General features: G+C 36.0%; 2 protein-coding genes, 1 long non-coding RNA gene and 1 pseudogene across 3 annotated transcripts; all 4 read left to right on the top strand.

Annotated features, from left to right (window-relative positions):
• LOC18614449 (transcription termination factor MTEF18, mitochondrial) lies at positions 57-2,290 on the top strand. The gene has a single exon (XM_007052215.2). It carries the CDS (start codon positions 185-187, stop codon positions 1,865-1,867), a length of 1,683 nt encoding a protein of 560 aa, XP_007052277.1. The 5' UTR covers positions 57-184; the 3' UTR covers positions 1,868-2,290.
• Positions 5,208-6,885, top strand: LOC18614448. The gene is made up of 3 exons (XM_007052214.2): positions 5,208-6,254; positions 6,336-6,407; positions 6,497-6,885. Exons 1-3 carry the CDS (start codon positions 5,469-5,471, stop codon positions 6,500-6,502), a joined length of 864 nt encoding a protein of 287 aa, XP_007052276.2. The 5' UTR covers positions 5,208-5,468; the 3' UTR covers positions 6,503-6,885.
• Positions 6,954-11,611, top strand: LOC108660479 (annotated as a pseudogene).
• Positions 12,913-14,989, top strand: LOC108660947. The gene is made up of 3 exons (XR_001926703.1): positions 12,913-13,308; positions 13,381-14,686; positions 14,912-14,989. It is a non-coding gene; the product is annotated as an uncharacterized LOC108660947 (long non-coding RNA).

Here is a 14,991-nt window from a genome sequence, read left to right as displayed (position 1 = left end):
GTGGGGATTTACTTCTATACCCCTGAAGTAAAAGTGAGAGGAAACCAAAAGGATCGAGAGCCCATATCCTATTTGGGTCAAGTTCGGGCGTCCTCAAAGACAAGACGAAGACGGACGCGGTCGCTGAAGACACTCCACCTGCGATAATGGAAACTCCATAAACCCTAAACCATTTCAGCCGACGATGCACCTTTTCAGCAAATTTCTCTACTCACATCTGTCCCGCCACTTTTCTACACTACCCAAACTCCCTAGCCTTACGAAAATCCCTTCCAAGTATCGACCCCAAGCCATCCAAGACGCGCAACAGGCTCTTACAGATTACCTCCACGGCACCAGATACGTCCCTTTCGTCTACGCCGAACACATTGCTAAAAACTCTCTCTTTTCTCTCTCCGGTCTCATCTCCGACATCGACTTCTCTCCGACGAGTTTCACCAGGAACGTTCTCAAATTCCTCAGGTACCATCCCATCAACGAATTTGAGTTTTTCTTTGAAAGTATAGGCATTGATTATAAGGAAGTCAGTGGCTTTTTACCTGCCAAGAAGTTCTTTTTTTCGGAAGATGAGAGGGTCCTTGATGCAGCTTGTGCGCTTTCCGGATTTGGGTTTCCTTGGAACAAGTTGGGTAAGCTTTATAAAGAGGAAGTTTCGATTTTTAGGATAAGTTCTAGGGAGTTGAAAGCTAATCTTTTTAGGATCAAAGAATGTGGCTTTAGTAATATTTCTGTTATTGGTGTTTGCTTGGCTTTTCCTTATGTGTTGCGTGGGGATGGTGAATTGGATGGGGAAGTTGGTGGTTTATTGGATGATTTGAAAAAGGTTTTTGTAGAATTTGATTTGGGAAGTTGTGTTGAGGCAAATGTAGACGCATGGTATGAGATTTGTAGGAAAATGAGGGTGTTTTATGATCTGGGATTTGAGAAAGGGAAGACAGGGGAACTGATGGGTAGAAGTAAGAATCTTTTTCTTCTGTATCCAGAGCAGGTTATGGTCCAGAAGGTTGAGTATTTTTGTCGATTTTCTGTTAGGAAGGAAGATGTTGGTTTGTTGATTCTTCAAAGGCCGGAGATTTTGGATTTTGATTTGGAAACACCAGTGATTTCAGTAATGGGATTATTGAAACATTTTGGATTGAGTACAGAGGAAAGGAATGCCATTGCTCAAGAGTACCCCTATGTTTTGGGGAGAAATAAAATGGGTAATTTACCTCATATGATGAGAGCATTAAGGCTACATGAGTGGTTCTTTAATAGGATTAGGGATGGAAATCATAAATTGCTTGCTAATTATGCCATTAGTCATCCTGGTGAAGACTTGGATGACGATTTCAGAGATTGTTTGGAGAGGATTCAGTTTTCAAGAACTCCTATCCATACAATGAGTAAGTTGAGTTTTTTGCATGGAATTGGGTTTGGAGAGAATTCTTTGACCGTGAAGGTTTTAGCTCATGTACATGGTACTAGTTGTGAGTTGCAAGAAAGATTTGATTGTCTTCTTGGTACAGGGATTGAATTCTCAAAACTTTGTAAGATGATACAGATGACACCAAAAGTTCTAAACCAGAGCCCAGAAACTCTAGAGCAGAAGGTGAATTTCCTTAGCCATGAAATGGGTGTTTCTTTGGACTACCTTAATATATTCCCAGCCTTTCTGTGTTTTAACTTAGAGTACCGGATTAAGCCCAGGTACAGATTTCACAAGTGGCTTACGGAGAAAGGTTTGTGTACTAAAAACTACTCCATTGCAAGCATGGTTGCAACTAGTGAAAAGAGTTTTGTAGCCCGTCTTTATGGAATTCATCCAGATGCTCCAAAACAATGGTTTGAGAATTTCTCCTGCAGAAAACCCAGTGATAGTAGCTAAGACCATTGTAAATTGTCTAGGTATGGCTTTTGACAAATGATTTTTGGATTGATATCAAATCTCTAAGTGAGATAGATGTCTTTCTTCTCAGTTCATATCTTGCAACGATTAAGATGGTGTATAGATTTACTCATTCGTGATCAACCTTACCTCTGCATATCACACACAATGTATTGATGGAAAGAGTTATGAGGAAACGAGTCAAGGGAAGGGTGTGCTTATTAACCATTTCTAGGCATTTGCCCTTTGTAACATTCATATTTCAACTGCAGGACTTTGTATTTGTGGTTTACCTCTGTTGTGAATTTATATTTATCTTGAAATGGTTGAATTAGTCAATTCATTGGGACGATGTGTAAGAACCTCTATGAGTGTTCATCTTTAAAATCATACCAATTAGGCAATAATCGATTTTCTTGGTTATAGTGCATTTGCCAATTGTGATCAGTCCAATGTAGATTGTAAATGGCTTCCTTTTGACACCAAGGATGCTTGACAAGGTAATCAAACTAAGTGCAAGAGTTGAATCTGTCGTAATGTTCAAAAAGTTCGGATGAATGAAAGGGCATTGCCAGAACTGAAGCAACCAGGCTGTCTGCTGGTTCTGTCCTGTTCTTCAAGTTTATGGATGACCGGCCATTGATTGTGGAGAATACCTACATAACAATTTGTCCTATTTTACATATTATCGGGTTGTTTTTATTCTACTGAAGATTCCAGGTTTATGTGTTCAAAATCACTTGGTCCCCCTGATGGAAATAAGAGATGCATTCAGGATTTTGTTTTTCCTTTTAATGTTCTTGGTGAGGCCGCTATTTTCTAAGGTCCTAAACCAAAATCTAGTGCAAAATATTTGCCCCTATTCATGAACAAGAAAACCTTGTTAACTGTCTATACCCTACTTAGATTGTAAGAGGCCAGCATCATTGCAACAGAGGCTCACGTTCGTGAAGCGGATGGCTTTGTCTGTGTGCAGATGGGTGGTAGCTGCTTCAGTTTTCTCCCAATAATGGGGATAAAATGGCTGTCCCCCCCTCTCCTTGTAAACATTCCTTGTGTCCAATCCTATCATTTTCGTCCTTTTGCCCAAACGAGTGAACGTTTTTAGCTTTGAAGCTTCCGTTCAAGCCCTTGTTCAGACTATGATTACTCATCTCACTTGTGATCGTTAAGCCAATTACTGCTAATAACTTACGTTTAAGTTTTTAAATATTACATTATTTCAGTCTGAAAAGTTTCTGAATTAGTAATAGTTGAATTCGAATTATTATAATTTAATATATTAACATATGTTAACTCGATATAGACTTTTACATTGTGTTAATGATATCTTAATCGCGCGAAAGAAGATATTCTTATGTGAACTTAAAAATGTAATTTGGAGAGCAATTAAGCAGTATTTATTTCACCATTTGAGCTAAAAGCTAGTAATCATTACCTACTACAAAAGAATTAATAAGGAAGACATTAAAAATGGAATATGCAGCATACACCTTACTTTAGATTTGACTAGGAGGATTTTTTCTTTCAAAATTCATAGCATCTCCCATGTCTTTTCTACTTTAGTCAATATTCTTGCTTCCTGGAAGAAGATCAAGGTACATGGTTTTGCCACTGCTGCTTCAATATGAGCTAAGAAAGGCAAGCTGATTCAGCAGACAAGCATAAAGTTGTACAAATCTAATAATAAATCATGCATGCATTGTCATTTAAGGTGATGTGATTCTGATTTTTATTTCTTTTTTCAAGTCTTTTTTTATGAACACAGGTTGTTATCTTATTTCCCTTGCATTCCTTCCCAAGGACAAGACTTTCCCAATTTAATATGCCATGACATGCTTGATTGATTGTACATAACTTTGAATGGGAAAAGCAAATATCTTGCCATAATTTTTCCTGTTGCCTTAATCTTTTAGATTCGTATTGTTATATATATTTTTTCTCGATAAATTTTTTCACATGACATCTTGCAATTTTTGTGCTCGTAAAAAATTAAATTATTAATTTCAATCGACAAAATTATTAGAATATTGAAGTTGATAATGCTAATCTTATATAATTAACTTTAATTTGAAGATTATGAAGATAGGTTAGAGGTTTCAAAGAACTGCAAACAAACAAATGTATTGATTTGCTAAAGCCAAAAAAAAAAAAGAAGAGGGAAATGGGTCATTAAAACACAAGCCACATAAATACCAAGGTGCACCTACTCAACATTTGCATAATGATGTATTGCATGATGCACACGTGTCCACTTTTAAGATCCCTCTTTGATTACATTTAATTCTATCCACAGTTTGGTAAATTTCCCTTTTTTTTATATATGGAGAAAACACAACATTTTCCATTTTTTAGATAAAGCATAATTTAAGTAATTTTAAATTTTCTTTTTCAATTATTCAATCATTTAAATTAAATTACCCTTTTTAGGTTCTAGTAATTAAAAAAAATGGGTCTCTTGAATGCTAATTAGGGTTGGAAAAAGGGTATTTTTCCTAAGGTTGAAAGTCACATGGGGCACACAATTTTTCACAAACAGCCCACAGTCAATAATTACATGGACCTAATGAGGGCTAGATTCTTAATATATGATGACAATAATGGCCATTTATATCAACATGAACTGGATACCAAAAAAAATAAAAAATAAAACATGATGCCAAATTAGAAGTCTAACCATTCATTCTACCATTTTGTCTTTATCCTCTTTTTCTTTTATGTATCAATGCAGCAAGGTACAACTTAACCCCAAATTTCTTTTTTGTTGTTTCTTATTTTCAATCAAATATTTCAATAATTAAAATTTAAAAACTCTGCTTAAATTTTAAGAACGCTTTAACGATCTCGTGTAGGGATAACGAATTTAACCGTCAAGCCGTTGGATAACAAAACCTATAACATTGGAATTAAGACTCGATTAAACGAATCTAAATCATGCATATATTAATGTGTCTTTTGTGATTTAATTTTTTGATCTCGTATTGATCGAGTAATGTTTATTAGATTAAGTTATAAAAAAGTTGAATTTGAATAAACAAGTGATTGTGTCATGAATTCACATTTTTAACTTAAAAATTTAAGGTTAAAATTCATATAATTTTTTATTTATGTGAAATAGGTGAGAGTTGTGAGTAGTTTAGTACCCCTTGAATCCAAACACGTCCTAAAGAAAGTGTGGCAAGCAGTTTAAGCTAGAAGAAAACAGTGAAAAAACAGAACAGCAGCACCCGGGACCGGACCGAGGTTTCAAAAACTGTCATAAAGGAAATAAAACGAAAGAACCAAGGGCAAAACCGTCATGAAAAAAAGAGAAAAGCTTTTGTTTCCTTCCATTCTGAGTTCAAGAGTATCATAACTGCTATTTTTCTTCTCTTCTCTTCATAAGAAACTCAATAGCAAAAACACCCTCACTTTGGTCTTCTTCCAATTCTCTCTCTCTCCCTCTCTCTCTCTGTCATTTGTCTTTGCTCACTCTCATGGGTTTAGATTCCTCTCTATCCCTTAACTAGAGAAGCAAGTACCCAGTTTTTGTTTGGCTTTGGTTTTTGGTTCCCATTGAAGGAACGGGGAGAACAATTTGTTTTCTCTGTTCTACCGATCAATGGTGTTTCATTCGATCTCAGAAGGAAGAAAGAACTTAAACAAGAGGGAACCCGAAACCGTCATGGCTTCTTCGTCGACCTTGAAATCTCATCCTCTTCATAACTTCCAATTACATGACCTTAAATGGGCCATGAACCACTCCAACAACCACCGCCTTCGCAAACTCTCTGAGTCCTCTCACAAATCTCCTCAACGCGGGGATTCTGATTCTGACTCCGATGACAATCGGAAGGGGAATCCAGTGCGCGAAGCTGCTCCTAAGAACGGAGCTTCTTCCGGTTCTTCTGCTGATCATAGGAGTGAAAAATCGGAGAAGAAAGTTATCAACGGTTCTGACGTTTTGGTTGATAATAACTCCGAGAAGAAAGCTACTCCATCGGACGGTAGATCAAAGATCTATATACGTTTCCGAACGAAGAATCAGAAGCCTGCTGATGAGGTTGCGGATGCAGGAGATCAGAACTTGGATGCTGAATACGTTGAAGAATTGGTTCCCAAGACGTGGAATCTGAGACCGAGGAAGCCGATTACTAAGCCTCGTAATCAGAATGGAGCCGCACCGAGGATCGGAGCTTCGGCGCACGAGAACAAAATTCATAGGCCGGAATCGACCCGGTCAAGGAATGTGACCGAGCCGAAAGCGGCTGAGAAGAAGGAGAAGAAAAAGAAGTTCTCTATTTCGCTTTCTAGAGAAGAAATTGATGATGATATCTTTGCTATGACCGGGTCAAAGCCCTCAAGAAGGCCAAAGAAGCGAGCCAAGAATGTTCAGAAACAACTCGATGTAAGCTTCCAAATTCCTTCATTGTTTATCTTTCGAAATTTGGATTTTCTTTTTCCTAATTCTCTTTAAATCTTTTTACAGTGCGTGTTTCCAGGGTTGTGGTTATCTTCGATAACGCCTGATTGCTACAGGGTCTCGGACGCTCCTGCGAAGGTCTGATGTTTTGGCTATTTCGAAAGTTTGATCTTTTTAATTACATGGCCGAGTGATTTTGAATAAAGGTTTGATTTTGGTGATTGCAGGGTTAGATTGGGGTGCTGCTAAAACTGTGAATTTGGAGGGTGGGGATAAGGATGACTGCTAAACTTTTTTTTGCAGCTGTAGATGACCTTGTAGATGAAAGGGTAACAAATGTATCTTGTTCTTGTGCCTTTTTGTCTAATCCTTGACGAGGTTAAAGGATGGTGGGAGACAGTTATATTATAAATCTCGTTATGAGTAGTCACAGATGTAAATATGACTTATCAGTTTCATAAATAGGGTTTTAACCGTTTCAGTTTATGTAAAAGGAAGTCGTTTTTTCAGGTGATCGTTTGGATCCTTAGGTTATCAGTACTTGTTAGTTGTTCATGGAACTGGTTTAAAATTTTAGAGCATAATAACAGTTTGTTGATCCAAAAAGTTTGGGATACATACTTGTGTTTGATGTGCTTGTGTTTCTGTCTTAAATGATTAGTTTACTGGCTATTGATTGATTTGAGAAACGTGTCAGTAGTTAAAGGATTAAGTAGTTATGAGCATGTGTTAATAATTGACAATTAAGTAGTTATGAGCACGTGTTAGTAATTAACGGATTAAGTAGTACTGAACACGTGAGCATGCTTGAGATACTGTCCATTATCGTAAGAGGTCTGTATTTTAAGTGGCAATGCAAAATGCTGGACAAGAATATAATTTATGGAATCCATATGGTTGGAGCATACTTTTATGATTGATTTGCATCAATGGAATCTCTATGTTCTTTCACACTTCTTCAATTTACACTTGTTCAAGCAAAAGTGGTTAGTTTAGCGACTTCAATTTGTTTAGGAAAGTGTCATTATTTAATGAAGTAAGTAGTTTTGCTCCTTTTTCCTGTTCTATCTCTAGATAGCGTGAGTGACAAACACGTGTCATTGGCCATTTAAGGAAATATTGACGTGTGCCTATGAATAGGCTGAAATGGTTGAGTGATATGTGTCATGGAAGCCATATGGTTTGGAAAACACCCTTATAATTGGCTTGCATAAATTGTATCTTTTCATTTTGATATGCTATTGGAAAGCAAACTAGTGATATAAAAAACAGTTAGTTCGCTGGCCCCTGGTTGGTTTGAGATGAAGCGCAATTGTTAAATGAATCAAAATGTTTTTTCTCGTGTGTCTTTCCTGTTTGAGAGATTGTCGGCTAGATGCGTTACCATTATTTCTATAAGGCACATTTGATTGATCAGCAAGATTTACGTCACAGAAGCTGTGCATTTGTGATTGGGTTACATCTTTTATCAATGAGTTAACTCTTGCTTTGAAAATTGCATTTGACAAAGTAAAAGTGGTTAGTTTATCACTATCAAATAGATTTAAGAATAATGTCAGTCTCTGTTGGATTATTATTTTGCCTGTTTATCTCCCCAACTTGGAAATGTATGAGTGAATGGATGCAGCAGCAACTTTTTATGCAAAGATGTGTGTTTCTGATCATGGCAAATTGGCAGAGCAGATTGCATGTATGGAAGCAATCAAGCCAAATAATCAGGCCCATGGTCTTATGAAATATTGACATTCTTTATTTGACCAAGTAGTTTTCCCAAGTTTGCCTTTACTACTTGAAGTGTACGAGCAATTTGTTTGTGTTATTGTTAATGACAAGATGTGAATGACTGAATAGGCTGGAATTTCATGGAGAATATCAGTGATGGAGCCTAAAGACTGGGTTACACTATTGTGATTGACCTCCATGCTTTATATATGTGTGTGTTTTCCTTCTAAAGAAAAAACTGCTCTGGGTCATCACTCAACAAGCTTTTTATTTTCTCTTCTTTGCTGTTGTGTCTGCATCAATATGTGTAAATACTGGTGAAACTAGAAAAATTAAGTTCTCAGATTAGAGTCTAATCTCTGTCATGTGAATGATATCCATTTCTAGCAATATGATGTGCAACTAATATCACTTAATAGGACTTTAAAATAAAAATGTGTTTACCATGCCAATTACATGATCCAAAGAACTAATTATCTTTATATTTGACATTATTTAGCATTTTTTTGGTTAACCACATTACTTACCTTATGTTCAAATGTTTTTTCTACTTTGGTTAAAATTCTTTTGAGAAGGGTGCAAGAGAATATCAAAGCATATATAGAATATAGAGTGAATGGTGAAAGCGTATATAGCATATACAGTAAATGGTATAAGCATATATAGCAAGCTTTCGCATTCAGGAATGTAGAGTTTGTATATATTTGGTAACTCTATAAATTTCAAATCTTGCAATAACCATATTTTCTGAAGCATAAACCATTTTGATTAGCTCATATTTGAAATGGGATATTATACAATTTTTTTTTTTTGGCTTGAGGAGGTTTTAAATGCATTACTATATTTTTTTAAATTTATCTGATTTGCTATGTTGCAATCTAATTGCCAGCTGTACCAGCTATTGTTTGCCTCTCAGCGCACACGCAAGCACACACACACACACACACATACACATACTATATTGGAGCATGGGCCTTAAATTTGTTAGGATGTACTTTTTCTGGGCTATATGATGATGCCATCTTTATTAGTTGATATTTTTACTTGAAATCTCTGGTAAGCTATGACTGTATGTGGTTCTGATTGGGAACATTAAAACAAAGCTGTTTCAGTTTAGATGCTTAGATCATGTGCTAGGAAGATCATTTGGTACCGTAATATTCATGGTTTTTACTGTGTTTGATTTCTAATTCAGTGTTCTGTAGAAAATGCTGGGTTGTTGTGTTTAAAGCTTCAGCCTAATGGGAAGGCCATATCAAGCACCCCAGGATTGTCACCATCTAGAAAATGTTTCATGAGCACATATTCTTTGAAGACAACATGGCAGTTATAATGTTCAGTTCTTCCTGTTTTTTTCTTTTGGGTACTTATAGATTTTGTGTTTATTGCATTGAACTGTGTGAAAATTTCAGTTCGCAGCAGATCAAGGTTGATTGTAATGTTGTCAGACCAGGGAAGGTTCTGAACTGGATAATTATTGTCACTGAGGGGTGCTGCAAACTCAGAACCGCTCCATATTCCTTGGTGGCCAGCAGGCTGGTTCCTGGAAAAGAACTGACCAAGCAAACCCTGTCCTGGATCTTCTAATGAGCTTGCAGTCTGTAGATCTGATGCTGAACTTGCAGGGGGTATTCTGGTATAGATCGTCTCTATACTGCCCATTACCGAATGGCTGCAGTTAAGAATCAGATGGAAATGGCGCCCAGCACCCTACATTCAGCATCTGCAGAATACAAAGGTAGTTTTCTGCCTGACATGTTATGAAGGGTTTTAACATATTTCATTGTATTTCTGGTAGCTGGGGAATCCTGCACAAGTTCTGAAATTTGGATTCCATGTGCCATCTTAGAACTTTCGTCGTCCTGAAACTAGGAGCATTGAGATGATACTGTTTCCTGACAATGACGGGTGAAATGTGCCTACTGCCTGTTAATGTAGTTCATGTAAGTCCCTTGTAAAAAATATCTATTTACTTCGTTTTTGTGTTTCCTGTTCGACCTTCTTTTTAGTTTGAAGAATTCGTGGGAAATATTCCAATGTGAAATAATCTTTATAGCAAATGATGTTTGGCAAAACCTGCATGGCAAGCAAGCTCTTAATGGTGCTTTTATTATTTGTTTTTTAGTAAAATTTTTTGTTTTTTACTTTTTATTTATTTATTTGTAACAAAAAAAAAAAAAACAAGAAAAAAGTATCAACTGAATGAAACTTAAGTTACTTGTTGCAAATATATCGGCTAAATTCAAAGCAGATATATAAATTAAATTCAGAAGCGAGGTATGAATGATGGGTTAGTGTGATTTTCTGCAAATAGCATTTTCCTTGTAGAACATACATATATCATATTTAGAGTAGACAGACAATGAAAAAAAGAATAATTCAAAACTAAATAGCTCTAGATTTTCAAATATACATGATACATATTTGAAAAATTTATACAGCAGAAATTCCCACGTTAAACATCCTCTTAAAAAGCATAAAGAAAAAAGACAGAAAAGCAGTGACTTTGTGCGAAGATTGATTCTTAGATGACCTGTGCAATCAAAGAATTAAGAATGGAACTTGAGAGACAAGGTGGGCATTTTCTCTGTTGTTTCTGAGAGAACCTTATTCACTACTCTCTGCTCTACAAAACTTGATAATCCAACGAAGTTGGTTCATCTCGCACTTTGAACTGGACCTGTTTCTACTGGTTTGATCATCCTCCTCTTCAGCATCAGAGGTATGTACTTCTACTCTTATGAGGGTTTTTATTTTATTTACTCTTTTATCTTTAGCTATTTGCTTCACTTTTGATGAAATTAATTTCTTTAAGTTGGATCTGATCTTAAGTTTTTTTGGGGTAAACCTATAGTTGGGGCTTAATATGGAAGTTGGGGTTTTGTTAATTCTGCTGCTATTGCTAACTAGTGAGAAATATTGTCGTTTGTTTACCTGAGAAGGAAGTTGCATATATGGCAAACACCGACCAAGAAATTGCTCCACTGATTGAAAACAACCACCAACCCCAAGATCTGGAAATTGATATTCCAGAAGGAGACTTGGAGCCTGCGCCTGAGTGTTGTATTTACAAGGTCCCTAGACGTTTTCGTGTAGCAAACGAAAAAGCGTACACTCCTCAATTTATTTCAATAGGGCCATTTCATCATGGTAACACAAATTTGGCTCGAATGGAGAGGCAAAAGCTGAGATATTACAAAAAAATTTTATCAAGGACTTCCAAGGAGACATTGGGAAGATTTGTGAGATTCATCAAAGAAAATGGACGACAGATGCGCAGGTGTTATGATTTCGAATTTGTCTTTCAGACTGAGTTGGAGGCTTCCAATTTTACGAAGATGATACTGTATGATGCAGTCTTTATCATTGAGTTCTTCTTGAGGAACTTTCATGATGATGAAGAAGTCAACGACTTCTTATCCCATAGAGAATGGTTAAGTGTTGAACTTAAAACGGATTTGATGTTACTTGAAAATTAACTCCCATTTTTTGTCCTTAATGATCTATGAAACCTAGCTTTTCCAGCCCCCTATCATGAAACCTCTTTTTGGATCTTGCTTGTAGTTACTTCACTGTCTATAAAGATAAAATATCAACCAGAAAGGAGATTAAACACTTAACGGATTTGTATAGATGCTATGAAGTGAGAACTCACCCCTCAAACTCAGGTCGTAAAATAACATGTACAGTGCAATGATGTTGCATGAGGCTGGTGTCAGGTATAAAGCTGCGAAAGGTGTCAAGTTTAATGCTGCAGAAGATTGCAAGTTTAAAGCTGAGGAAAATTGCTTGCTTAACTAAGAATTTGAGAAGTGAGTGCTACAAATCCCACCTATTCATGTGGTGCATGAAACTGAGACTATTTTTAAAAACCTTATGGCCTTGGAACAATGTCATCGTTCAAAAAACACTGATTTTTGTAATTATATTCAATTATTAGATTTTTTTGTCGACACTGATAAAGATGTGGATTTATTGGTGAAGAAAGGGATCATTTTTAATGGATTGGGTAGCAGTGTAGCTGTGACAAATATGATTAACAATCTTATGGTAGGAGTTACACACTTATGCTCGTGTTATGGCAAAATTGGAAAGGATCTAAAGGAGCATTAAGATAATTCTTTTCACCATGCAAAGGTAACTCTGAAGCATGTCTATTTCAACAATCTTTGAAGAGGAACTGCGACTGTTGCTGCTTTTATCGTGGTGTTACTCACTTTTATATAGACAATATTGACAATCTTGGAACGAGTGATGCCTACAACATAATTACTCTTACTCGATTGCAGCATTCTATTCAATTGAAATAAAAGATTAGTCTTTTTATATGTGTTAATTTATATTTATTTTGTATTTTTAAGTTTATTTGCCTTTCACCCTGAGTGGAAGGAAAGTTTGGTTTCAAGGTTTGTTGCTCTTATCATGTACTGTTCCTATTAATGAACAATTATCTACCTATTAGATTTTATCATATTTTTATTGGATTGACTTCTTCTTCTTTTTATTAAAATAAATTCTTGAATTTATCAATTAATGTTGTAACTTGTAATAATTAAGAAAGCTTTAAACGAAATGTTAAAATAAATAAAAAAATCAAGATCTCAAATTTTTTTATATTTCTATCAATTAAAATAAATCAAAAGTTTTTATGATCAAAAGAAAAAAAAAGAATAGAAAATGAATTGGTAATCGTTAGAGGTGAGAGGATTCCATCGACGTCTTGAAAACTTAAGCCAATCCACCCATTTAAGTTATATTTACTATTAAATATTGAAAAAGTATTTTTATATTAATATTTTAAAATTAAAAATAAATATAAATAAAAATATAATGATATTTTTAAGTCGAACTAAATCGGACCAGAATTAAAAAATCATATCCCAACCCGACCAAATCACGTCAGGCCCGTGGACAGAAGGTAACCTGGTTGAGTTGGGCTGATATTAAGCTGGTGTGGTAAGTGTAAGGTCCTACACAAGAAGGGTCCAAATAATATACCGCATGGCGCCGGCCAACCCAATCAAGGAAGCAGTGCGAAGTGCAACAGCTTCGAGGTGGGGCAAACTGGAGGAGGGAGAGACAAGTGATGGAGGTGGAGGAGGCGGTAGTGATGGAGATAGGACCCGCATCCAAAGCCACAGAGTTTACCTTGTGTGGATACTGTGTTTTGATTTCTAATTCAGTGTTATATAGAAAATGTTGGGTTGTTCTGTTTAATGCTTCAGCCTAATCGGAAGGCTGTGTAAAGTATCCCCAGGATTGTCACCATCAAAAAAATGTTTCGTGCGCAGACATTTGTTTGAAGACACCATGGCAGGTATCATGCTCAGTTTTGCTTCATGTTTTTTAGTTATTGTGTTTATTGAATTTGACTCTCTGAAATTTTCAGTTCGCAGCAGATCAAGTTTGATCGTAATGTTGTCAGACCAAGGGAGATTCTGAACTAGATGATTGTTGTCACTTGAGGTGTGCTGGAAACTCGGAACTACTCCACTTTCCTCGGTTGCCATCTGGCTGGTCCCGACAGAGAACTGACCAAGCAAACCCTATCCTGGGTCTTCTGGTTGAGCTTGCAGTCCTTAGATCTGATGCTGAACTTGCAGGGGGAATTGTAGTATAGATGGTCTCTATACTGCCCATTACCGAATGGCTGCAGTTAAGAACCAGATGGAAATTGCGCCCAGCACCCTCCATTAAGCATCTGCAGAATACAAAAGTAGATTACTGCCTGACATGTTGTGAAGGGTTTTAACATATTTCATTGTACTTCTGGTAACTGGGGAATCCTGCACAAGTTCTGAAATTTGGATTCCATGTGCCATCTTAGAAACTTTCATCGTCCTGAAACTAGGAGCATTGAGATGATACTGTTTCCTGACAATAACGGGTGAAATGTGCCTACTGCCTAGTAATGTATGTAGTTCATGTAAGTCCCACATAAAAAATATCCATTTATTTCATTTTTGGGTTTCCTTTTCGACTTTCTTTTTAGCTTGAAGAATTTGTGATGGAAAGTATTCCGAAGCGAAATAATCTTTATAGCAAATGATGTTATGCAAAACCTACATAGCAAGCAAGCTCTGTATGATGCTTTATTATTTGTATTTTTGTTTTTACAGTTTATTAATTTTTTTTGTCAAAATGTTACAGTAAACAGAAAAAAGTATCAACCAAATGAAACTTAAGTTACTCGTTGCAATATATTGCAAATAGATTGGTTAAATTTGAAAGCAGATATATAAATTAAATTCATAAGTGAGGTATGAATGATGGGTTACTGTGATTTTCTGCAAATAGCATTTTTCTTGTAGAACATACACATCATACTTAGAGTAGACAGAAAATGAAAAAAAAATGCAAAACTAAATGGCTCTGGATTTTCAAATATGCATGATACATATTTGAAAAATTTATACACCAGAAATTCCCACGTTAAACATCCTCTTGAAAAGCATAAAGAAAAAAGACAGAAAAAGCACTGATTTTGTACAAAGATTGATTCTTAGATGATCTCTGCAATCAAAGAATTAAAATTGGGACTTAAGAAACAAGGTGGGCATTGTCCTTTATTCTTGGAGAACCTTATTCACTACTCTCTGCTCCATAAAACTCGATAATCCAGCTAAGTTGGTTCATCTCGCTCTTTGAACCTTGAGCTGTTTCTACTGGTTTGATCCTTTTCTTCAGCATCAGAGGTATGTACTTCTATTCTTATGAGTGTTTTGATTTTATATACTTTTTATCTTTAGCCATTGCTTCACTTTTGATGAAATTAAGTTCCTTCACCTGAATCTAACCTTATGTATTGTTGGGGTAAATCTAAAGTTGTGGCTTGATAAGGCTTTATTCTAAACGTGTGGCTTGATTAATTCTATTGCTATTGCTCACTGATGTTAATTGTCGTTTGTTTACATGAGAAGGAAGTTGCATATATGGCAACAAACACCGACCAAGAAATTGCTCCACTAAATGAAAACAACGACCAACCCAAAGATTTGGT

The sequence above is a fragment of the Theobroma cacao genome, chromosome 1 (assembly GCF_000208745.1).
Source record: "Theobroma cacao cultivar B97-61/B2 chromosome 1, Criollo_cocoa_genome_V2, whole genome shotgun sequence".
Taxonomy (NCBI): domain Eukaryota; kingdom Viridiplantae; phylum Streptophyta; class Magnoliopsida; order Malvales; family Malvaceae; genus Theobroma; species Theobroma cacao.
The sequence above is the reverse complement of the archived record's forward strand: the minus strand, read 5'-3'. Positions and strand labels throughout refer to the sequence as shown.